At 41.2% G+C, this 27464-nt stretch overlaps 1 protein-coding gene across 3 annotated transcripts in view; it reads right to left on the reverse strand.

Moving 5' to 3' along the window:
- The window catches only part of DMD (dystrophin), a 3762639-nt gene that overhangs the window by 2915603 nt on the left and 819572 nt on the right, over positions 1-27464 (reverse strand). For all 3 annotated transcript variants that reach the window (XM_077296691.1, XM_077296689.1, XM_077296690.1), the window contains exon 6: positions 24925-25097. In XM_077296691.1, coding sequence (XP_077152806.1) covers positions 24925-25097 — 173 coding nt within the window. The remainder of the gene's footprint in view (positions 1-24924; positions 25098-27464) is intronic.

Genomic DNA, 27464 nt, shown 5'->3' on the forward strand with positions numbered 1-27464 from the left:
TTTAATCCAATCAGGACCACTACCCCTCCACAGAGAGAGAGATTTTAGTCTAAGGGAGGATTCATATTCCCATACAGTTGAAGGCTTTATTCTAAGAGAGGAAAGGCATTGCTAGGTACTGGAAATGAGAAACGCCTTAACGTGGCTTCCAGGTACACATGAATTGGCCAATTTATGTGCTAAGCTTTCTCAATTTTTCATATTTCTAATGCAGTAATGCAATTCAATTTTCATGTTTCATATTTGCTTGCTATGGCACTAGAGAGTGCTGCCTTTTTTTGTTTTAATAGCATTTGTTACACTTTGGATATAGTATCTTTGTTTGGGGATTTTTTTCTTTGTCTTCATCATTATTGGTTTTCTCTTGCATTTTAATTGATGCTAATAAACAGTGGTTTTATGTGCATAGTCTGTGAATCTAATAAAAATTGTTGCTGCAAGAGATAAAATAGAAATATGGTGCCTTCTAGCTCAATAAGCGAAATATGAAGTGGTGATATAGGTAAATTTGTGAGAAATGCACCCATGTCCTGGGGTTATGCAAGTGGAAACACAACCCTGGTAAAAGGTTTATAGAATTATGTTCTGTCAGCTACTGCTCATTTTCTGAGGTATGATGGACAAATAGCACTGCAGTATAGATAACAAAGAAGAAAATGCAGAACACGAGTGCTGAGGATAATGCTGATCCAGAGAATAGAGAATAAGTAATATTCAGGTTATTCATTTCGATACCAGATTAGTATCTTCATGAGGCCAATTGTTTTATATTTTGACAGTCATTATCAGCAGCGCTCATGTCCTACATTTTCCTATATATTGAATATGCAAATAGTCTTTTCAGAGAGAACGAGGACTTGAACTCGAGAGCCTCCTATTTGAAACAGTGATCAAAAAGTCAACATCGACCCTTGCAATCTGACCTAGGATAAAAGTCAAACCAGAATCTCAATTTGTAAGCATGGTGTTTCAGAGAGTTTCCCTTCATCAGTGCAAAGTGTGATATCTGATTCCTCTAGGTGAGAGGCTCTTGACTGGGGTCTAAGCAGGCAATGTTTCTACTTGTGGACAGTGACATATCAAGCCTCGCATGTCAAAGTGAGGGGAATTAAAACTATGCATGTTTCTTTGTGAAATTAAATATGCAAATTGTCTTTTCAGAGCGGAAGAGAACAAATATTTAATTTTACAAAGAAGCATGCATAGCTTGTAAGTCTCCTCACTCTGACATACCAGTCTTGACATGTCACTTACCACAAGAATAAACACTACCCCTTAGACTATAGTTCATAGCCTCTTATCTAGCCAAAACAAGATCTCATACTTTGCACTGATGAGGGGCTACACCCCTAAACACTGTGTCTGCAAATTGAGACAGTTCTATAGCAACGTGCCCCTTTTTTGATATTTGTGACATTCAAGGAGTGTATATATTTTAATCATATGGTATCTATTCTAAATAACAACTAAAAGCAACCATCAGACCAGGGTGTTAACTGTGATTTGTGGTTATCAGCACCTTAATTCTGTCATAAAAAGCACCTCCTCTACTGGTATTTATTTTCACACAATAGTCTACTGATTGTGCTTCTGTAATTTTATGCTACAGTTAGACATTGAAATTGGTTTTCAAGCGCCATGGGACTTTATCTAGTATATTGGACAGTATTACTTTTTGACAACAAGTGGTTTTTGTCTTCCTATCAGGCTGCTGAAAGCCAATACCTCACATACTAAGTATAGCCCAGTGGATCTTTGATATTTTAACTGAGATACTGGTTGGCTTTTATTGTAAGTCATATTCCAAGGCTCCTAGAAGGGTCGATATTGACTTTTAGGATCATTGCTTCCAGTAGGTGATGATAGAGTTTAAGTCCTCTGAAGAGACAATTTGCATATTTAATTTCCCAGAGGAGCATGCATGGCTTTTACGTCTCTTTACTCTAAAATGACATTTTGCGCTCCAGAAGGAGAAACATTGCCCCTTAGACATATATTGAAGTAATAATAAAGCTTATGACCCTTGTTACAGCATTGGAGACTCTTCATTCAAAAAAATAAGAAACTCACATACCGCATCATCTTTTTTTGGATATATATTTTGATATTAGGTAATATTCATATTTTAATAAAATGCAACACAGTTTTATCAGAATGATTGAGCAGTTTTAACTTTTTAGAATTTATTTAGGTATGAAAATAGTGTGGCCAATATAAATAATGGATTATTATTTTCCAATATAGAATTCAGACAGTGAAGGTCTTTCCATTTAGCCAATGCTCAGAGAACCATGAACAAGCTCAACTGCAAATTCAGTTTATCAGGAAATATTTAAAAATATTCTGCTGTTTATAATAAATGTAAGAGAACAACTTAAAGGGAACCTGTCACCTGAATTTGGCGGGACCAGTTTTGGGTCATATGGGCGGGGTTTTCGGGTGTTTGATTCACCCTTTCCTTACCCGCTGGCCGCAATATTGGATTAAAGTTCATTCTCTGTCCTCCATAGTACATGCCTGCACAAGGCAATCTTGCCTTGCGCAGGCATGTACTCCGGAGGATAGAGAATGAACGTCAATCCAATATTGCAGCCAGCATGCAGCCAGCGGGTAAGGAAAGGGTGAATCAAACACCCGAAAACACCGCCCATATGACCCAAAACTGTTCCCGCCAAATTCAGGTGACAGGTTCCCTTTAAATAGCTTAATGCAGCTAATACAACAGGTGCTTTCTCCAAATTTAATACAAAGGCCCCAATTTATCAAGAGTGGTGTTTTCAACCACAGTCTTTATTAAGAGTGAGATGGTGTAAAATGTTCCAAATTAAATAATAGATTGGTGCCTTTTAACCCCTTTACCCTGGAGCTTTTTTCGTTTTTTCATTTTCAGAGGACAATAAAACATTCCTTATCTAAGAAGTGGTCCAATATTTATGGATATAACTGTTTATCACTCATGGTAATTCTGCTTCATGTCACGTGTCTTATCCAGGTTTTTTTTTTTTCCTGTGCTATGCTGTGCATAAATATGTGATTCTTCAGAATTTGTATTAGTCTATGCCTGATGAAGAGACCTGTGTAGTCTCGAAAGTTTGCAATTTGTTACCATCTTTTCAGTTCGCCATTAAAAGGTATCAACCACTGAGGGCTCTCAATTCTAAATATTTTTCTATCTACAGGCCAACACGGTGTTAGGGCTAGTGGAATGCACCAAGTAAATAGAGATGTTTTTATTGATATTGGTGCGTTCGCACCCCGGGGTCCACTGTGCAGGAGTACCTGCTGCTAGCAAACGGAGGCACTATATGGCGGTATGAACTAACTCAGTTAATTCACTGAGTAGCCGTGAAAGCAAAGCACTGTGCCCTGTTAGACTTCACAGAGGCAAAGGCTAACTGCCCAAACAGAGAGCAGTCAGTGGTCACGCCGGAGGTGCCAGCATTCTAGGGGCTTATTTCAGCCAGGTCCCGGAATACATACAAACACAAACTCCTCGCCGGACGTGCCAGCATTCTAGGGGCTTATTTCAGCCGGGTCCCTGAACACACTCTCACGTGACCACACTGGCGCAAAGCACATAACAAAGAACAATACTAGCGCATAGCCGTGCGGCCATGCGAGCCTTAAATGGTTACAGCACATACATGACCTTCCTAAAAGGACCAATGAGAGGCTGCCACAGAGCGTGAGCACCTACAGGACCTTCCTGAAGGACCAATGGCCTTAGCTGCAGTATCTGATCATGTGACCCTCAATCTCCACTGAGAGATCTTACTCTGGGCATGCTCAGAACAAGAAAAGCAGGACTTAGTCCCAGAAGCATCTGCTCGCCGCTGCCCAGCACTGACTTCAATGGCAGAAGCAGGAAAGGCAGCAGTAACTCTTTGTACAGAGTCAGACTGAGCGAGACCCTCGGACTGATGTCTCCGCTGAGCAGGCTCCACTGCGGCAGGAGAAGAATGGGAGACTGCAGCGGAGATGGCCCGAGATTCCCCCTGTGCAGAGGCGGGAACTCGACCCCTAACACACGGTACCAAGATATATATATATATATCTTTCTTGTGTAAAAAAAAGAACAATCCCATATTGTTTTTTTGTTCGGCATTTTGCTAGGTTCACTAAATATTAAAAATGACCTGCCATTATGATTCTCCGGGTCATTACAAGTTCATAAACACCAAACATATCTAGGTTCTCTTTTATTTAAGTGGTAAAAAAAATTCCAAAGTTTAAAAAAAATAAAATAAATTGTGCAATTTTCCGATACCCGTAGCGTCTCCATTTTTCTGGATCTTGGGTCAGTTGAGGGCTTATTTTTTGCATGCTGAGATGACGTTTTTAATGATACCATGTTTGTGCAGATATGTTCTTTTGATCGCTTGTTATGGCATCTAAATGCAATGTCGCGGCAACCTTGTTAAATGCCGCTGTCAGCGTTTGACTTATCGTTTGGCTGTTATCGTTTGGCTTATCCTCTACATTAATTTGGCTCATTGACCACTGCAGTCAAGAACTGCTGTACATTTCTGCCATAATTTGTAACATAGGGCAAATTATGATGAATTTGCTGGCCACATTTGGCCATGTTATCCAGCTGTTTACGAGTTCACAGACACCAAACTTGTCAAGGTTCTTTTTTGTTTAAGTGGTGAAAAACTTCGAATCGTAGTTTGAAATGTGGCATGAACGTATTTAAAATAGTATGCTACCCTGTTTGCATGCAATGTTTAAGGCAAAGGAGGGGTTGACAGAAAAATAAAAGAGCCCCAATTTTATATACAAGATGAACAGAAAATCATTGGCCTTCTAATTTATGCACTAAGGAATACATTCTTCATATTTTTTGGCAGTCTGTTTAACAAGGATAATTTGGATGTATGCCAGCCATTACAGTTTGCTGGTAGAGTAAATAAGCAGACTAGTAGTGACCCAGGGGGGAGAAAGAACATACTCATTAATAGAGGACATTAAGAAAATTAGATTAGAATGTGTCAATTAGAAATAATGTGACATATTGTATATATAAAATTGCCAATTTCAGAACATATAACACGAATGCCACACACCAGTTTTTGCAGCTTTTTATGGTATAAATTTTCTTGTGGATTTTTTTATGAATTTTTTTATTCAGACAATGCGGGCTTATGCTACACATGTCATAATTATGGTGCAAATTCCACAAACCTCTGTTTTTCATTACCTACACCACAGTTAATATGTGTTTTAGACATCTTTTATACCTTGTCTGAAAAAAGGTATATCTTTGTTTGTAATTAGTGTGATTTAATGAAATGGAAAATGTCTAATATGTGCAATTGTGCAAAACACCAAAATTTGGTGCTGTGTTCTGGCACTAAGGCAGAGTTAATATATTCGTGTTTCACCTGAACCAGAGTTCAGAGCCTCACGTTGTCAATTTTGGGTCAAGATATCCACAGCTTTTCCATGCATTGTGATCGATAGATATATGAGTCTAGTCTAATTAGGCTATGTAAACCTAAACAAGAAAGGTTAAATATTAGTGATGAGCGAACGTGCTTGGATAATGTGTTATCCGACATGCTCGGGTGCTAGTCAAGTATCTTGGGCTTGTTTGGATAATATGCTTAAAGTCCCTGCGGCTGCATGTTTTGCGGCTGTTAGGTAATCCCTGCATAAGTTTGAGGCTGTCTAACAAACAGGCAATCCCCAAATGTGTTGCAGCTGTCTAACAGCAACAAAACTTGCAGCCGCACGGACTCAAACATATTAGGAGGTATAACAGGAAGAAGACCAGTGTGGACTCAGACTTTAAAGTTGGACTTAAGAAAATCAGATTTTAATGGACTCAGAAAGATGGTAGGAAATGTACATTGGCAGGATGTTCTAATGGACAGAAATGTCCAAGAAAGATGAGAGATTTTGCCAAATAAAATTCTCACTGCACAATCGATAACAATCCTAAAAGAAGGAAGAATTGGAAGCATATAAAGAGACCAGGGTAGATGAACACAGAAATGAATCACTTGTTAAAAAGGGAAAAAATGTACATCAAATGGAAATAGGGGAGCATATCAGAAGAAGAATGTAATGCTATTTGCAGAGAATGCAAGGCAATCATTAGAAGATCTAAAGCCAGTAATGAAGTAAGGCTTGCAATATAGACCAAAAACAGTTAAAAAGAATTTTGGGGGTATGTCAAAAGCAAAAGAAAAGTCAAAGATGCTATAGGACTTTTACAGGATATAAAGGGTGAAGTAGACAAAATTATGTTGAGAAGGTCGATCTTTTAAATTCCTATTTTGCATCTGTGTTCTCTAAGAAAGCAATTATAAAATCAACAGATCTTTATCGTGCCATCTAAGGAATAAAATAATTCACACTATCTATAGGGAGATGGTGCGGAAACACTTAGTTAATTTAAATTAATTTAAATTTCCTGGTCCAGTTGAATTACATCCTAGGGTACCAAAAGAGTTAGCAGAGGAAATTGCAGAAGCATTAACCAGAATCTATGAAAAATACAGGAGAACAGAAGTCCCAAGAGATTGGAGGAGGACAGATGTCCCTATCTTCAAAAAAGGAAAGAAGAAGGAGCTAAGAATTTACTGGCCAGAGACCACTACTTCTGTACCAGGAAAGATATTTGAACAAATTATTAAAGAGCATGTATGTATTTGGATAATAATATATAAATTAACCAGAGCCAGCATGGGTTTGTAGCAAACAAGTCATGCCAGACTAATCTAATTTCCTTCTATGATGGATTCACTGACTGGGTAGATCAGGGAAATGCTGTAGATCATGTACATCTCTACTTCAGCAAAGCATTTGATAAAGTATCTCATATCATCCTTAATGAAAAAATGACCAAGTATGTGATTGACAAAGCTACTCTTCAATAAATGGTTGCACATCGAATTGGAAGAGTATTTCAAGAGGGATACCATAAGGCTCTGTCCTGGCCCTGAATACAGACACAAGAAGCAATGGAATCCCCTTCCCGCCGCGGCCCTTTTTCGTTTTTGTGTTTTCGTTTTTCGCTCCCCTTCTTCCCAGAGCCATAACTTTTTTATTTTCACATCAATATGGTAATGTGAGGGCTTATTTTTTGCGGGACGAGTTGTGCTTTTGAATGACATCATTGGTCTTACCATGTCTTGTACTAGAAAACGGGAAAAAAATTCCAAGTGCGGTGAAATTGCAAAAAAAGTGCAATCCCATACTTGTTTTTAGATTGGCTTTTTTGCTAGCTTCACTAAATGCCAAAACTGACCTGCCATTATGAATCTCCAGGTCATTACTATTACGAGTTCATAGATACCTAACATATTTAGGTTATTTTTCATCTAAATGGTGAAAAAAATTCAAAACTTTGCTAAAAAAATGCACCATTTTCCGATACCCGTAGTGTCTCCATTTTTCGTGATTTGGGGTCTAGTGAGGGCTTATTGTTTGCGTGCCGAGCTGACGTTTTTAATGATACCAGTTTTGTGCAGATACATTCTTTTGATCGCCCGTTATTGCATTTTAATGCAATGTCACGGCGACCAAAAAAACTTAATTCTGGCCTTTTGAATTTTTTTCTCGCTATGCCGTTTAGCGATCAGGTTAATGCTTTTTTTATTGATAGATCGGGCAATTCTGAATGCGGCAATACCAAGTATGTGTAGGTTTGATTTTTTTTTAATTGTTTTATTTTGGATGGGGCGAATGGGGGGTGATTTAAACTTTTATATTTTTTTATTTTTTTTCATATTTTTAAAAACATTTTTTTTCACTTTTGTCATGCTTCAATAGCCTCCATGGGAGGCTAGAAGCTGGCATAGCCTGATCGGCTCTGCTACATAGCAGTGATCATCAGATCGCTGCTATGTAGCTGAAATGCAGGCTTGCTTTGAGTGCCGACCACAGGGTGCGCTCACAGCAGGCCAGCATCAGTAACCTTAGAGGTCTCAAAGACCTCTATGGTTACCATCCTGATGCATTGCCGATACCCGATCATGCGACGGGTGTCGGCGATGCGCTCATTTCCGGCCGCTTGGCCGGAAGCCCTGGTTAAATGCCACTGTCAGTGTTTGACAGCGGCATTTAACAGGTTAATAGCGGCGGGTGAATCGCGATTTCACTCGCCGCTATTGCGTTCACATGTCAGCTGTACAAAACAGCTGACATGTCGTTACTTAGATGTGGGCTCACCACCAAAGCCCACATCAAAGCAGGGGACCCGACATGCGCCGTACATAGATATTAAAAAAACTGTGTGACAGTGAAGGTGATCAATGAGTGGAACAGGCTGCCGCGAAGTCTTCAAACAGAGGCTAGTTTAGCGACTCCAGGGCTGCATTAAGCAAGGACTTGGATGCAATGCCCTTGAAGTCCCTTCCAACTCTATAATTCTGAATCTGCGATTCTATGTAGCATGGGGAGCCAATATTCTCAGTACGCATATTTGTAGTTTGGACTGTGCACCAGGTGAAGGACCCAAGCTTGTCCTATAAAAGTGAATGGTCTGCAAATGACTGGTCTACTGGAGTTTGGTAACCCTTGTGAGGAGCACACTCTCCAACTGATTCCTGGGAAGAAGGTGGGTGTCCACTTCATTCATGGGGATGCTAAAAACTATCCAGGAGCCATAATGGTCATTGAGAAGGCCCAAGATACTGAATCTCATGAGGTCGGCGTGGTTTAAGATTTATTATACCCAATTATTATAAGCCAAGACTTTGTGTTGTTTTTGGACTTGTGGGGATGAGGATAGGGCTCGACTGCTCGCATAAGAAACTAGTTGCCCCTAAAGGAATCTCACCACGTCCACAGTCTAACAGGTTTCACTTAAAGTGCCTTGCAAAAGTATTCGGCCCCCTGGAACTTTTCAATCTTTTCCCACATATCATGCTTCAAACATAAAGATACCAAATGTAAATTTTTGCTGAAGAATCAACAACAAGTGGAACACAATTGTAAAGTTGAACAAAATTTATTGGTTATTTTAAATTTTTGTGGAAATTCAAAAACTGAAAAGGGGGGTGTGCAATATTATTCTGCCCCTTTACTTTCAGTGCAGCAAACTCACTCCAGAAGTTCATTGTGGATCTCTGAATGATCCAATGTTGTCCTAAATGCCTAATGATGATAAATATAATCCTCCTGTGTGTAATCAAGTCTCTGTATAAATGCACTTGCTCTGTGATAGTCTCAGGGTTCTGTTTGAAGCACAGAGAGCATCAAGAAGACCAAGGAATACAATAGGCAGGTCCGTGATACTGTTGTGGAGAAGTTTAAAGCCGGATTTGGATACAAAATGATTTTCAAAACTTTAAACATCCCAAGAAGCACTGTGCAAGCGATCATATTGAAATGGAAGGAGTATCGTACCACTACAAATCTACAAAGACCCGACCGTCCCTCTAAACTTTCATCACAAACAAGGAGAACACTGATCAGAGATGCAGCCAAAAGACCCATGATCACTCTGGATGAACTGCAGAGATCTACAGCTGAGGTGGGACAGTCTGTCCATAGGACAGCAATCAGTCGTACACTGCACAAATTTGGTCTTTATGGAAGAGTGGCAAGAAGAAAGACATTTCTCAAAGATATCCATGAAAAGTGTTGTTTAAAGTTTGCAACAAGCCACCTGGGAGACACACCAAACATGTGGAAGAAGGTGCTCCGGTCAGATGAAACCAAAATTGAACTTTTTGGCAACAATGCCAAATGATATGTTTGGTGTAAAGGCAACACAGCTCATCACCCTGAACACACCATCCCCACTGTAAAACATGGTGGTGGCAGCATCATGGCTTGGGACTGCTTTTCTTTAGCAGGGACAGGGAAGATGGTTAAAATTGATGGGAAGATGGATGGAGCCAAATACTGGACCATTCTTGAAGAAAACCTGTTGGAGTCTGCAAAGGACCTGAGACTGGGACGGATATTTGACTTCAAACAAGACAATGATCCCAAACATAAAGCAAAATCTACAATGGAATGGTTCACAAATAAACGTATCCAGGTGTTAGAATGGCCAAGTCAAAGTCCAGACCTCAATCCAATTGAGAATCTGTGGAAAGAGCTGAAAACTGCTGTTCACAAACGATCTCCATCAAACCTCACTGAGCTCAAGCTGTTTGCCAAGGAAAAATGGGCAAAAATTTCAGTCTCTCGATGTACAAAACTGATAGAGACATACTCCAAGTGACTTGCAGCTGTAATCGCAGCAAAAGCTGGTGCAACAAATTATTAACATGCATGGAAGAAAAAAGCAGAGCCGCACAGCCTCATGACCTAGAGCCGACCACAGTCCATCCGTGGTGTAAAAGGAGAGCCTGACATCAGGATGGAGGTGCTCGCATGAAAACAGTATGCAACCAATGAAAAATATAGAAAAAATGCGGCAGCACTCACCAATCCTTGTGTGGTCCAAGTCCTTTATTAAGACACGTAAAACAACATCTTCACGGCACGGGGTAGTGCAGATGGAAAGGAGGTGAGCAGGGATCAGCAATGGCCGTTTCTCGCTAACAGCAGCACTTCCACGGGTCGATCCCTGCTCACCTCCTTTCCATCTGCACTACCCCGTGCCGTGAAGATGTTGTTGTTTTACGCATCTTAATAAAGGACTTTGACCACACAAGGATTGGTGAGTGCTGCCGCATTTTTTCTATATTTTTCATTTCAACACATTATTAAGTTAAAGGGGCCAAATAATATTGCACGCCTCACTTTTCAGTTTTTGAATTTCCACAAAAATTTAAAATAACCAATACATTTTGTTCAACTTCACAATTGTGTTCCACTTGTTGTTGATTCTTCACCAAAAATTTACATTTGGTATCTTTATGTGTGAAGCATGATATGTGGGAAAAGGTTGAAAAGTTCCAGGGGGCCGAATACTTTTGCAAGGCACTATATGTGTAATGGTGGGAGATGATGTGGTATTTTCCCCTGAGGCAGACATTCCTAAGATCGGGGTGACAGGAGAAAATCCACCCAGGAGTCCGCCCAACATAAGGACCTAACTCTAAAACATACATTTAAATATGTTCAATAATGTAACTGTTATAAATTGTATAGCACAGAAGCCGGGGCTGACACCAGATTTCCTTATTTTACGATGAGTGGGGACTTATTGTACCAGGTTACTAAGATCAAAGAGGAAATAGCAGAGCAATTGTTGGTACCAGGACCCTATAAATTGTGGGTGTTGGACATGGCCCATTCATATGTCTTGCATTTTGGTGTTGACAAAACCCAAGAACGGGCCATTTGGACGTACTATTGGCCCAGGTGTTCTTGAGAAATCCTAATGCATTGCAAGTCCTGCTCCACCTGCTAGTTAAAGGGCACCTGTCACCCCGTTTTTTCCGTATGAGATAAAAATACTGTTAAATAGGGCTTGAGCTGTGCATTACAACAGTGTATTTTGTGGACCCCGATTCCCCACCTATGCTGCCAAAATACGTTACCAAAGTAGCCGTTTTCGCCTGTCAATCAGGCTGGTCTGGTCAAAAGGGCGTGGTGTCTTCCCCCAGATCATGCTTAGTTTTCCGTTGGTGGCATAGTGGTTTGCGCATGCCCATGGTCCCGAATCCACTGCACAGGGGAGTGAAAAGAGCGTGATGTGCGTTATTTCCCTGTTGATCGGTGGGGGCGGCCATCTTCCTTTGGCCGCGCGTGCGCAGATGGAGCGCTCTGCTGCCCGCGGCTTCAGGAAAATGGCCGCGGGATGCCGCGCGTGCGCAGATGGAGATCGCGGCGGCCATTTTCCTGAAGCAGAATTCGCATCTCGGCTCCAAGAAAATGGCCGCCGCGATCTCCATCTGCGCACGCGCGGCATCCCGCGGCCATTCTCCTGAAGCCGCGGCCAGCAGAGCGCCGCTTCTGCGCACACGCGGCCAAAGGAAGATGGCCGCCCCCACCGATCACCAATGAAATAGCACACATCGTGCTGTTTTCACTCCCCTGTGCAGTGGATTCGGGACCTTGGGCATGCGCAAACCACTACGCCACCAACAGAAAACTAAGCAAGATCTGGGGGAAGACACCACGCCCTTTTGACCAGACCAGCCTGATTGACAGGCGAAAACGGCTACTTTGGTAACGTATTTTGGCAGCATAGGTGGGGAATCAGGGTCCACAAAATACACTGTTGTAATGCACAGCTCAGGCCCTATTTAACAGTATTTTTATCTCATACGGAAAAAACGGGGTGACAGGTGCCCTTTAACTGCTCCCAACTCTCACTTCCGAAATCCCCTTGTGTCGCTACCTATTAAATAGGTGCCATTTGAGTGAATTGCCATGGACCTTGTAGGCCCCCTTGATAAGTCTACTTGTGGCCATCAATATATATTTGTTGTCCTCGACTATGCTACGTGTTACCAAAAAGCGGTTCTTCTAAGAAACTTCTCCGCAAAAAGTATGGCTTCTGAGTTGGTGCACGTCTTTGCCCAGACAGGACTACCCAAGGAGATGCTGACCGACCAAAGAACACTCTTCTTGAGCAAGATGAGGAGGGAAATGTGTAAGGTCTTGCAAATTACACAATGAAAGACATCAATTTACCATCCCCAGAAAGAGGTCCTTGTGGAAAAGTTCAATGAAACCTTAAAGATTATGCTCAAGAAGGTCAAAGAAAAGGACAGTCGAGACTGTGACTGTCTCCTTCCTTATCTACTATAACTATTAAACTGGAAGGTTTTGCAAGCTTTTACCAGTTTTTCCCCATTTGCAAAGGTAATGTCCATCATAAAGGAGCATCTACTTCAGGCTCAAGTGGCTCAATCCCGGGTCTACAACTGGACAACCAGGGTAAGACAATTCAGCACTGGGGACTGAGCCTGAGTACTGAGGATGGACTGAAATAATCCAGTTGGATTTTAAAGTAGAAATAGTTCCTGTGATGTCTCATATTGCTACCAAGTGAGTAGAATTGTTACACTATTTATTTAGCTAACACATAAAAGAAAACCTATTCATAAGTATATACAGTTGTGCTCAAAGTTTACATACCCCAGAATAATTTTTGCTTTCTTGGCCTTTTTTCAGAGAATATGAATGATAACTAGGGTTGAGCGACTTTTATTTTTATAGGATCGGGTCGGGTTTCACGAAACCCGACTTTCTCAAAAGTCGGGTCGAGTGAAATCGGCCGATCCTATAAAAAAGTCGGGGTCGGGGTCGGCCGAAACACAAAACCCAATGCAGTGCAATGGGATACTATGGTTCCCAGGGTCTGAAGGAGAGGAAACTCTCCTTCAGGCCCTGGGATCCATATTAATGTGTAAAATAAAGAATTAAAATAAAAAATATTGATATACTCACCTCTCCGACGCAGCCTGGACCTTACCGCTGGTAACCGGCAGCCTTCTTTGCTTAAAATGAGCGCGTTCAGGGCCTTCCATGATGTCACGGCTTCTGATTGGTTGCGGCCGCCCATGTGACCGCCACGCGACCAATCACAAGCCGTGACGTAATTCTCAGGTCCTAAATTCCTAATTCTAGGAATTTAGGAAATGAGAATTACGTCACGGCTTGCGATTGGTCGCGTGGTGGTCACATGGGCGGCCTCGACCAATTACAAGCCGTGACGTCATCTAAGGCCCTGAACGCGCTCATTCTTAGGAAGGAAGGCTGCCAGAAAGAAGCCGAGGGTGAGTATATTCCTATTAGGTATATACTCACCCTCGGACGCGCCCTGCTTCTTTCCGGCAGCCTTCCTTCTTAAGAATGAGCGCGTTCAGGGCCTTAGATGACGTCGCGGCTTGTGATTGGTCGAGGCCGCCCATGTGACTGCCACGCGACCAATCACAAGCTGTGACGTAATTCTCAGGTCCTAAATTCCTAGAATTAGGAATTTAGGACCTGAGAATTATGTCACAGCTTGTGATTGGTCGCGTGGCGGTCACATGGGCAGCCGCGACCAATCAGAAGCCGTGACGTCATGGAAGGCCCTGAACGCGCTCATTTTAAGCAATGAAGGCTGCCCGTTACCAGCGGCGATGTCCAGGGGCCTCCGGAGAGGTGAGTATATCAATATTTTTTATTTTAATTCTTTATTTTACACTTAAATGTGGATTCCGATACCGATTTCCGATATCGCAAACATATCGGAACTCGGTATCGGAATTCCGATACCAGATTCAGAAGATCGCCGACCTCATGGCCGACCCCACACAGGGGTCGGGTCGGGTTTCATGAAACCCGACTTTGCCAAAAGTCGGCGACTTCTGAAAATGGCCGACCCGTTTCGCTCAACCCTAATGATAACACCAAAACTTTTCCTCCACTCATGGTTAGTGGTTGGATGAGTCCTTTTAATGTCAAACTACTGTGTTTTCTCTTTTTAAATCATAATTAGTGTTGAGCATTCCGATACCGCAAGTATCGGGTATCGGCCGAATGAGGAGTTTAGGACCTGCGATGACGTCGCGGCTTGTGATTGGTCGTGTGAGCGGTCACATGAGTGGCACGCGACCAATCACAAGCCGCGACTAGTGTTGAGCATTCTGATACCGCAAGTATCGGGTATCGGCCGATACTTGCAGGTATCGGAATTCCGATACCGAGATCCGATACTTTTGTGGTATCGGGAATCGGTATCGGGATTAATATCAATGTGTAAAATAAAGAATTAAAATAAAAAATAGGGATATACTCACCTCTCCGGCGGCTCCTGGACTTTACCGCCGTAACCAGGAGCCGTTGTACCTAAGAATGCGCGCTTGCAGGGCCTTAGATGAGGTCACTGCGCTCTGATTGGTCTGTAGCGGTCGCGTGACCGCTACGCGACCAATCACAAAGCAGTGACATCACCTAAGGTCTTTCAAGCGCTTGAAATACCTTAGAAGACGTCACTGCATTGCGATTGGTCGCGCGAGCGGTCACATGGGCGGCCGCGCGACCAATCACAAGCCGCGACATCACCGCAACGTCACCGCAAGGTCCTGGAAGGCTGATTCTAAGGAAGGAAGGTTCCCGCTTAGTACCAGGGCGCATCAGAGGGTAAGTATAGCGATATTTTTTATTTTAATTCTTTATTTTACACTTAAATATGGATTCCAGGGCCTGAAGGAGAGTTTCCGCTCCTTCAGACCCTGGGAACCATTGGAAACCCAATGCACTGCATTGGGTTTCGAGTTTCGGCCGACCCCGACCCCGACTTTTTTATAGGATCGGCCGATTTCACTCGACCCGACTTTTGAAAAAGTTGCGTTTCGTGAAACCCGACCCGATCCTATAAATGTAAAGGTCGCTCAACCCTAGTGGGCAGCTTTACCATCTGAAAAAATAAAGAACCTCATCCACAACTGCCACAAAGGAATTCAAGCTGTCATTGATGTTATAGGGGGCAATACACTGTTTTAAGAAATGGGGTATGTGAACTTTTGATCAGGGTAATTTGGATGTTTTGGGTTGTCATTATGATTTAAAAGGAGAAAACACAGTAGTTTGACAATAAATGGCTTCACCCAACCACTAACCATGAATTGATACAAAGTTTTGGTATTATCACTCATATTCTCTGAAAAAAGGCCAAGAAAGCAAAAATTCTGCCGGGATATGTAAACTTTTGAGCACAACTGTATATATATATATTTATACATAGGTAAGCATTATATTGCCAGTAGCAGGGTTAATACAGCATAATATGACATGGCAATGTGGCTAAATACAATATATATGCAACAAACTATAACACTGATCTTGTTATCTGGTAGTTAAATGACTATTAATACTTTTATATCTCAACTTCATGGGCATCATACTCAGTACTATGCCAGTCCCTTTCGTAATCTCTATTAACACCTCTGATCATTACATTGGCCCTAGTGGGTGTCACCGGTAATTCCCATTAGGCCCCAAGTCCTTGATATGTGAGTCACTGGATATACAGTGTGCTTGCTGCATTGGCCATCTCCATGCCATAAAAAACAGAAACCAACAACCACAACCTGTACCGTATGTCTACGCTGGAAGTAATGGCCCACAGGAACGGTCCTCTGCTACAGCCGCATTGCCTCCCGAGCCCGGTTTGGATCTAGTCACAGTCTTCTATTGGCAATGCTTATGGATCTTCTGCTTAGATGGAGTAAACATCTTATAATGGCGCTGCTTATGGATCTTCTACTGGCATGGGGAACCAATATTTCTCATAGCCCAGGCCTTCTCTGGCATCTGATCCCTCTCGGACCCTTCTGTTGTGATGGTGACTATAAGCCCAACTAGGAGCCCCACACAAACTGTACTGGTACAGGTTCTGGCACCAACTGGCTGTTCTTGGCCTTGCCAGGCCTTTTATAATTGGTAACTATGACACAGGTGTCACCTGACCTGGTGTCATCTGTTATGATCCCAGTGGTAGAGGATCTCTGATATACCGAAAAAATTGCAAAAACCAAAACACTGCTCTAGGGAGGTGGAAACTGGGCTAACCGCATACCTGATCCTAACACACACAACTAAAAGCAGCCGGTGAACGTGCCTACGTTGGTTCTAGACGTCTCGATCCAGCCAGAGAACTGACTACCCCTAGAGGGAAAATAAGACCTCACTTGCCTCCAGAGAAATTGAACCCCAAAGAGATAGAAAGCCCCCAACAGATAATAACGGTGAGGCAAGAGGAAAACACAAACGTAGAGATGAACTAGATTCAGCAAAGTGAGGCCCACTAGTCTAGATAGGCAGAAAATAGTTAGTGGACTATGCGGTCAGCAGAAAACCCTACAAAAACATCCACGCTGAATATTCAAGAACCCCCACACCGACTGATGGTGCGGGGGGAGAATATCAGCCCCCTAGAGCTTCCAGCGAGCCAGAAAATCAAATGTAAGCAAGCTGGACAAACATACTGGAAAATGCAAATGATCAAAAGTACAAAACGGACTTAGCTTTTCTTGCATGAGACAGACAGAAAGGAATCCGGAGGAGACCAAATAGGTCTGGATACAACGATGCCAGGCAAGAGACTGAGTCCAGAAGAGACTTAAATAGGGAACACCCACTGCTTAACGATACAGCTGGAGCTCAGGCCTGCAACAAGACATGCCTAACACAATACCGTTAGTGACCACCAGAGGGAGCCCAGAAACACAGTTCACAACAGTCATCTTTAAACTCTTCTTGTGGGAACATAGGCTCCCACTATTAAGTTCCTACTACTGTAATTCTTCCAATACTTTCACTTTTGCCTTTGACCTGTAGAAGGCAGTGTTCTCTTGCAATTTCTCATTCACGCATAAAATTCAGCAGCATTCTTCTCTCTTGCCCACTTCCTTACATTCCTCTTTTCTTTAAACAAGCCAGTCCTTTGGCAAGAAAAATCTTTATGCCCCTCAATGTTCTTTGGTGGCTGGACAGATTTCCACAGTTCTCTTACCAATTCCTGCATTGTCTTGCACTACACGTTGCCAGACAAAATCAGTCTATGCATATCTCGAACTCACTCTGAGTTCTTTGAGGCCACTCTTGAGCTGTCAAGAGTAGTGAGATCTTCATAAACTGTATCTCATGACAAAGTTCAACCTTTCGCTTTTCTCCATGGGACTCGGTGACCTTCTTTACCAGGTCACCTGACACACTTCACCATAAGGTGACAGGCTTTGGGCCTCTCCAGTTTTAAAGCAATCCCGAACATGGGGTGACACCCTGGTACAGAAATCCTACTTCAGCTATATGAGTGTCTCATCTTCAACACCTGACTATACATAAGGTATAAATCCTGCCTCCACTTCTCTGAGATTGTCATCGTCTTCAACTTCTGTGGAACATATCAGTTCTACCTGAGCCATTTCCTCCAGGTCTCTACCTATCCCCTGTGGTCACTTTGCAATGGTCGGCCCTTCTCTCTCCACTTCACCACGGACTGACTCTTCCAGGCACAGCATTCATTCCATTAGGCGTAACCTTTGGAAGACTGGGACAATCTTCATGCTCTTTTTCTTCTCCAACACCCGTGACAAGCAGGGCTTTTCCTTTGTGTTGTGCCAGTGTTCATCAGGAACGGTCCTACTACTTTCAGCACATTCATTTTCAACGATGATGGATCTACTTCTGATGGAGTCTTTCGCAAGTGTGATCCCCTTCTTTCCCAAATTTCCACAGACACGCATCTCCATTCTTACCTTACCATTCCCACAACAGGGTAGGCATTTGGTTGGCAGCCATCAGTCAGAAAATTGGGTTCCTTTTGGATCGGATGATGTTGAGGAAATGTTGATGGAAATATGCTTCTAGCATTGTGGTCTCCTAGTAGTAGTTCATTAAGCAGTGTATCCTCTGTCTATTTAACTCAGCCCATGTAGTGGGACTCTCAGAAAGGTCATCATTGGAGTCTTCAGGCCTCTGGTTGGAAATAGCCCCGCTGTGTGCTCCGTGACTGTGGCGCACATTAGTTCTATTGGCTGCCTCAAGTGGGTCAGTGCCTTGACATATGTCCCATACCTCCACAGGTCCAACATTCAGCTCTGCACTCATTTGGTGGTTGCCTAGGCCTATACCTCTGTTCACTGGGTGGAGGATACCTCCGCTCTGGTCTCGCAGAGACTGCAGAGAATGCAGAATCCAGTTCCTGGGTAGCTGTAGGGGTCTTTCTTAAGCTCCATAGGTTCCTTCTAATTTCTCACATCTTTTGTTGGAACTCAGAAGCATTGTCTGGTTCAGCATTGTGACCCCCAAGTTAGTCATTTTATGGCTCTGGACCAGACCTGCTACAGTAGGAGTATTTTGTTCTTGCTTTCTAGCTTCTGCCCTGACCTCAAGGAAGCTCAAGCTACAATTGCAGTGTAACTGTTCTTTCAGGGCCTGCCTCAAATAAGTGTCTCTCACACCTGCAACCAGTTGGTCTCATAGTACCTCATCCAAGAAACCTAGTCCCACATTTTCACCTTCAGTTATCTTAGAAATATGAATCATTACTTCCTGCAGAGCATTCACATATTTAGTTACCACTCTCCCTCTCTCTGGATCTGATGGAAGAGGCAAATACACAGATTACCTAAATCGGTCATATCACTGTGCATGTCCTCTAGAATCTTGATAATCTAATTTACAGTTGGATTGAGGGGCCATTTCTTTAGCTTATTCTGCACAAGGAATAGTAGTTCCAGAAGGTCTGAAGGCTCACTCCACAAAAGCCGTGGCAAACTCCTGGGTGGAGAGATGGACATCTCAATTGAGCAGATTTGTAAGATGGCAACTTGGTATTCTTCACCTTTCTATAAGCCTTATAAACTGGATATGGGTTCCTCTTCAAACCTCACCTTTGGGAAAAAGTTTCTTCCAGGCTGTGGACCCCTCCTTGAATTCTTATTTTTCTTTGTAATTCTCTTGTGGTGCTGTCATGGGTGATCGATGAAGTATTAGTTACTTACCGGTAGCGGGATTTTTTGGTACCCACGACAGCACCCTTATATTTCCTCCTGTAATGTGTTGGTAAGCAATTTTTTTCAAGTATTATAAGTTCACATTTTAAGTTGTGATATGTGCTGTTGGTAAATGTGAATTGTTGTAATAACCATTGGAGAGCCTCTCATGGTCTGTAATCCAAATTATGCAAAGGAAAGGTGCCACCTTTTTACCATGTAGGTTTCCTGTCCTTGAAGGAGAGATCCACTCTCTCTTGTGGTGCTGTCATGGGTTTCTAAAAATTCTGTTACAGGTAACTAATAGTGTTGAGCGATACCTTCCGATATTCGAAAGTATCGGTATCGGATTGGATCGATACTGGCAAAATATCGGATCTCGCCGATACCGATACCCGATACCAATACAAGTCAATGGGACACAAATATCGGAAGGTATCATGGATGGTTCCCAGGGTCTGAAGGAGAGGAAACTCTCCTTCAGGCCCTGGGATCCATATTCATGTAAAAAATAAAGAATAAAAATAAAAATATGGATATACTCACCCTCGGACGGGCCCTGGACCTTAGCGATGTAACCGGCAGCCTCCGTTCCTAAGAATGAAGAGTTTAGGACCTTCGATGATGTCGCGGCTTGTGATTGGTCGCATGACCACTCATGTGACCACTCACGCGACCAATCACAAGCCGCGACGTCATTGCAGGTCCTACACTCACTGCATTCTTAGGAACGGAGGCTGCCGGTTACACCGCTAAGGTCCAGGGTCCGCCGGAGGGGTGAGTATATCCATATTTTTAATTTTTATTCTTTATTTTTTACATGAATATGGATCCCAGGGCCTGAAGGAGAGTCTCCTCTCCTCCAGACCCTGGGAACCATACAGTGGGAACTTCCGATTCCGATTTCCGATATCACAAAAATATCGGAACTCGGTATCAGAATTCTGATACAGCAAATATCGGCTGATACCCGATACTTGCGGTATCGGAATGCTCAACACTAATAACTAACTAAGACTTTTATCATAATGCTCCAACTTATGCGTCTATGACCAAAAGCTATTTGCTGATTTGGAAGGGGAAGGTGGCCTTTAAGCTACTGCACAAGTTGCACCATTAGAAAGTCCTGCCGACAGCATCAAATAACTTGGAGGAAAATTAGATTTGTGACTGAAATACCTTGTCCAATGATCATATGTTTTGTTTGTGCAGTGCAATCAAAGGAAAAGCGTCATCATAAAATTATGTATATTTTTTAAATACAGAGAAAACAATGAGATGTTGCCCGACTAATCTACCTGTTTCCTTGCTATTCCCCAGCCTCTCCCCTATGCCAAGCCCTTCACTAGCTTCCTATTGTCCAGAGGCTACAGTTCAAAACCCTTACTATAACATACAAAGCCATCCACAACCAGTCTCCTCCATACATCTGCGACATGGTCTCCTGGTACTTAACTACACACAACCTTCTATCCTCACAAGATCTCCTTCTCTACTCCCCTCTTATCTGTTCTTCCCACAACCGCATCCAAGACTTCTCCCGTGCTTCCCCCATACTCTGGAACTCTCTACCCCAACACATCAGGCTCTCGCCTACCATAGAAACCTTCAAAAAGAACGTGAAGACTCACCTCTTCTGACAAGCCTACAGCCTGCAGTGATCCTCAACCTACTGAATCACCGCATGACCAGCTCTACCCTCTCCTAGTGTATCCTCACCCATCCCCTGCAGACTGTGAGCCCTCGCGGGCAGGGTCCTCCCTCCTTCTGTACCTGTTAGTGCCTTGCTTTTTACTCATGTTTATTGTATTTGTCTATATTTGCCCCCTTTTCACATGTAAAGAGCCATGGAATAAATGGCGCTATAAAAACATATTATAATAATAATAAAAATAACAATAATAATAATAATAATAATAATGACAGCCAAATAAGCTGGAATTTAGAGGTCAATAAATGTTGCATTCTAAAGGAGATTAAAATGTGCCAGCTTCTCACTCATGTATTAGGATTGAAATTCAGAATAGATAATACAGTTAACAATTCAGAATTGTAATTTAGGTACAGCTCATGATGTATACTTTAAGTTTCTGCAAATTGTTTTCATTTGCTGCACATAGTATTCCTGCACATTTTCTTTACAAAACTATCCTTTGTCTGCTGTCAATGAGAAATTCTCAAGCTTAAAATATATATGTAAAAAGCAAGATACTCCCTTTTAGCTTCATTGAATTTTTGGATTTTATGTTTTAATAAATCAAGACAAAGTTAAAAAAAATTCTGGTTCATGGAAGGTCTTAAAATTGTCTAAATACAATCTAAAATGAACTATTACACTATGTCATTATTTATTTTACATATACTTACTAGTTGGTTTCAGTGTTCAAAAGAAGAGCTGATTCATACTGGCATAAAAATGCCAAAAGTCACAAAATTGTTGTGCAACTACAAGTTGCGCAAAAATTACGCAACATTTCAAAGCTTTTAGGCCTGTTGTACGGTGTCAATTTTTTTTTATAAATTGGCCCCTATGAATTGTGCCACTTTTCAGAATATGGGCTCTTTGCAATCCAATATTTAATCATAATGCACCCATTTATGTGTCTGTGGCCAAAGCTGTTTGCTGCTTTGGAGGTTTTCTCTAAGTCTACGTTCACATTAGCGTTCGGCGCCGCAGCGTCGGGCGCTGCAGCGTCGCCGCATGCGTCATGCACCCCTATATTTAACATGGGAGCGCATGGACATGCATTGTGCTGCGTTTTGCGACGCATGCGTTTTTTTGGCCGCAAGCGTTGGGCGCAGAAAACGCAGCAAGTTGCATTTTTTTTGCGTCCAACTTTCGGCGAAAAAGGACACATGCGTCGCAAAACGCAGCGTTTTAGCGTGCGTTTTGTTGTGTTTTTGTTTGCGTTGTGCGTTGCGTCGCCGACGCAGCAGCGCACAATGCAAATGTGAACGTAGCCTTAGACCCTTGTGCTACTGCGTACTTGCAAGAGAATTTGATATGTTGTGGATTTGAAACTACAGTATGTTTGCGGATTTACGCTGAGTAAAAAAAAACAGAGTGGGCATGAGATTTCTCGAAATCCCATTCACTTTACTGGAACTGTAAGATGCTTTGCTTTTGACACAGTATAAAATATGCAGCATCAAAATCTCTCCATAAACTCATTTTGGGAACACAGCCTAAAACCCCAAGACTTTTTAGCAAGATATTTTATATACTAAAGAATACAGCATTTTATATTGTGATAGGAGTTTTTTATGGACATGGCAGTAATGAGCATGTTTACTTTGTAATTTTGTAAGGTCTTTATTTTTAATAGGGGACGAGTGCTCGATTTGAATTTATACATTTCTTAATACATTATATATTTTTAAATATTTTATAACTACAGGGTGGGCCATTTATATCGATACACCTGGGTGGGCCATTTATAAAGTTGCATCCAAAATGTCCGACTTCAAAATGGCCACCATGGTCACCACCCATCTTGAAAAGTTTTCTCCCTCCCAAATACTAATGTGCCACAAACAGGAAGTTGATATCACCAACCATTCCCATTTTATTTAAGTGCATCCATATACAGTACATGGCCCACCCAGGTGTATTCATATAAATGGCCCACCCGGTATTGGTCATGTTTTACAATTTTTCATCGGGTTAGGAAATCTTGAACCTGTGATCATCTGATCTCTTGTTTAATAAAGTGTAAAATAACTGAATTACAATATATAGCTAAATGATGGTCTCATTTGAAGTTCAGCCTGTGGCTGGGTTTCACAGCAGTGTCAACATGGCAGAAATAGTGTCCTTCAGCAGGCCGGTATCTGCCATGGTATTTCGTTGACTCACAACAATTGAGTCAAAGAGGGCCCAAATGAAGTGCCCTTTGAAACTGAGTGCTAATGTTTATTTCAGATTGGCAACAGCATTTAAGGGTCTAACAGCAGCAACTGGAGTTTAGTTCTGATACATGCTGATATAAGCAGATGCTGGCTGTGTAACACAGCTGGTATCTACTAGATATAGTTCACCCTAGACCAACTTGTACCATACATCTAAGGAGAACAGCCGGAATAGGCTTATGGGTTAATTATTCAACTTTATTTTTTGTTTACTAGTATTTGGACACACAGTGAATTTCACTTAAATTATTTATTTTTAGTAGGTTTTTTATACATTTTTATAAAATGTGTAAATATAGAAAACTAAAATAGTAGAATAAACCATACAGTTAAATACATTTCATAAAATGTAATCTAAAAAGCATGCATATTTTTTGATTAAAAACTACTTCTTGCCAGAGTTTAAAAATCACTTAAAAAAATGTGTATAATACATAGTAAAAGTTTAATGTCAAAATGAAATAACAGAAGGACCACATGGTTAAAAAATTATCACTTAAATTCAGTCCTTAGTCCATTTAATGGATAGCTTTGTTTTACTCTATAATGCAGCTATTTGTGTCTGAGAAGTTGTATTTTTTATGTTTTTGTGTAAAAATCTTATAGAAGTAGTCTTCCTCAAATTTATAATAAAGTAGAGTGCATTTGGCCCTATTCATCAAAGTTTTAAAGTTCTAATGCCGGAATTCTGGAGTAAAGGCTCTGAAAAGTCACAAAATTTAGGCGCAACTCGTCTTCATGCCTGTTTCAGATTCTCCAAGTTCCACCAAGATAGGCAGAGCTGGAGCGAGAAATGGGGTATGGCAACCACCATTCATTAAATTCATGAATTAATTAATTAATGAGTTGACTAGCAGCGGCTTTTACTACTCCCCAAATCTTACTACAGCAGAAAAAGGATTTGTGGCGAGTCGCAGACTGAGGGTTTTGCCACTCTTCAGGCTTTTCTGGTTCATGAAGAGGACTCTAGCATGCCAGTCTTGATGAAACCAGGTCCATTATTTTGAAAGGCAAGAGATATGGACACAGATCGACTTAACATCCCACCATGAGTTTTACATTGAAAAGTTAAATGTGGTACATACACTGTGACTTCAAAGTCTGTGTTTGGGAGAAGAGCAGTAAAGTCAACTTTTGTCTGATTGTACTGTTGTCATTTGTATTTTTGTTTTCACAGTTGTAATTGACAGAAAATAGATTTTACTTACAGTACATGTGTTTTGCATATATTTCAGTAGACTTATGTTTATGTTTGGAACTTTACCTGATTTATATTTTAACAACCACATAGGCTCCCATTTACCAGAGGAAGGATAAAAGTGTATTTTTTGTCATCTGTCTATCCAATATGTGTGTACATACTGTTTGTCTCTGGCTATTTCCTATGTGTGGGACCACTGCAAAAAGACACATTCCATTTGGTATATTTAAGTTTTTTTCAACGAGTCCCTTTGTGGATGGATGGATCCATTATGAGTGTGCTGACTGTCTGATCTACAGCGACTAAACATATGCACCTAAAGTTGGCCGAACAAGCAATGTGCTCTTATTGTTAAAAGGATAAAGTTTGACCTAATCCAAACAACCACCATTCAAAACAATCAATAAAAGAATTATCATGTCAAAGGTGTGTGATAAATTGGTTAAGGACAGGGAAGGTTTTTCGTACCTGTGACTGTGGATGAGTGCATTAAAAGCCAATCCATCTGACCAACTGCTGGTGAAATTGATAACGTTGACCTGTGGGTAATTGCGAGTTGATTGGCGGACCCAGCTTAGTAAAATCTTTTCAGTATTTGTCTGCTGCAAGTCAGCCATAATGCCTTTCATTACATCCTTCACCTGCATAAGATATACAACCATCAATGTTTGAAACTGTAAAGCAAGATAAACGGTTTATCTTAAAGCACAGCACTAGGAAATACATAAGTGGAATTTTCCTACACTAAATTGTTTTCTGCATCACCCAGATTATCAGGATTCAAGAGGAAGTAATAAAATATAAAATAAGCTGTCATATATTAAAATGGTAAGCTTAGAAACACGCTTTAATCTGTTGTCACAAATAAAACTTCCAGGACTTCCCTATTACAGAATCCTGGAGGGATAGAACTGTAAGTTAAGTACTGCTGTCATTCATACAATGATTTGAGCAAAAAATAGTTATTGTTAGAAAACATCTTATTTTTTTGGGGAAAAATAAAACTAAATTATATAGTAAAGTGGTCATTCACATAACTTGCAACATGCTAGAGAATTACAGAAGAGTACTTAAGGTTCTTGTTATTGGAAAGCTTATCCCTTGTAATGTCTTACATTTACAATTTAACCTAAAATTGCGTAAACATAACACAGTCTGGTAACATAGTATCCATATATTACTACTAAAAAGCAGTAAAGAACAAGACCAACCAAAATAATAAAATTCTTACTACAAATGTGTTCCAGTAGAATGTTATTTAAGGGGGACTGTAAAGAGTAAGAACAAAATGGAGTTTCATGGCGATGTCAGTAGAAAACAATAAAATACACTATATGTGTTAAAAATTGTTTAAAACTAGAATAAAAGACAGTTGTTAAAACTCAGAGGGAGGATGTGAACAAACATGTTTTCAATTCTTCTTCAGGTTCACACTGAGGTGTCGCCAGGTCCCAGGATGCATGCGGTTCATACTTGTTTTTGATCGGCATCTCTAATCAAAATTACCCATAGAAGTCTATGGTTCATAGAAAATCAAGGATGGCACAAGGATGGCATTATTGTGCAGCCTATGTCCGTGATTCACATTGCAATGAATAGGAGGTGATTTTCAATGTATTTTTTCATATGTAGAAATCACTTATGAAACACTGATAGTTAAAATTAACATACTGACTAAACACTAATGAAGCTTGGACGACTTTTATACCACTTTGTTGTTTTTTTTGCATATGGGAAAAGTGACTGATGTCTGAGTAAGTCCTAAGGCTAAGTTCATATAACGTATTTATTTTCAGTCAGCATACAAACAGCATACTAGTGCACATGGGCTATACTTCATACAGAATACATCCTGGCATAACCAAATCTACCGTGATTTATGGAACAGAGTAGTACATGTAGATACCAGTCAGCTCCTGCCCTCATCCGCCATGTGGATGAGCACACAAAGCTAAACATGGAGCCAGTTGTGTCCTTGATATGCAATTATGACAGGTAGGAGAAAATCCCTGTTTATGTGAATTTAGCTTAACAGTAACAGTGTGGAGCAAGTCCCCTTGTCTTTGAAAAAAAATAAATGTATATATATATATATATATTTCATTGGGAAAATTGGGACTTTTACTAGTTGTGTATAAAAAGTGGGGAATATAAGCATTTGATACGCTACCAATTTTGCAAGATTTCCCCCCTACAAAAAATGTAGAGGTCTGTAATTTTTAGCGTAGGTACACTTCAACTGTGAGAGACACAATCTTAAAAAACAAATTCCAGAAAATCACTTTGTATGGTTTTTACATAATTAATTGCAAATTATCTCTTCAGAGAAGAAGAGAACTAGAACTCTAGTGCCACCTATTGGAAGTAGCAATCCTAAAAGTCAATGTTGACCCTTTAACGAGCCTTGTCACATGATTTAGGATAAAAGCCTAATTGAGCAAAAAATTATCTGGCTTGGCTTTGCATATTTCCCAGAGGAGCATTGCAGCTTTAAGTCTCCTCATCTCTGAATGCTTAGCATGTAAATCTCAGCAAGGAGAAAGGATACAAAATTAATTAGCATTTTATTGCAATAAAAAAGTATTTGATGCAATAGAAAAAACTGAAATTAATATTTGGCACATAAATATTTTGTTTTGCAATTACAGAGGTCAAACGTTTCCTGTAGTTCTTGACCAAGTTTGCACACACTACAACAGGGATTTTGGCTCACTCCTCCATACAGATCTTCTCCAGATCTTTATGATTTCAGGGCTGTAACAAAGCAGCTTTGAGTTTCAGCTCCCTCCAAAGATTTTCTATTGGGTTCACGTCTGGAGACTGGCTAGGCCACTCCATGACCTTGAAATGCTTCTTACAGAGCCACTCCTTAGTTTCCTTGGCTGTGTGTTTCAGGTCATTGTCATGCTGGAAAACCCAGCCTCAACCCATCTTCAATGCTCTTACTGAGGGAAGGAGATTAGTGGCAAAAATCTTGGGATACATAACCCATCCATGCTCCCTTCAAT

This window comes from Ranitomeya variabilis, chromosome 3 (assembly GCF_051348905.1).
Source record: "Ranitomeya variabilis isolate aRanVar5 chromosome 3, aRanVar5.hap1, whole genome shotgun sequence".
Lineage (NCBI taxonomy): Eukaryota > Metazoa > Chordata > Amphibia > Anura > Dendrobatidae > Ranitomeya > Ranitomeya variabilis.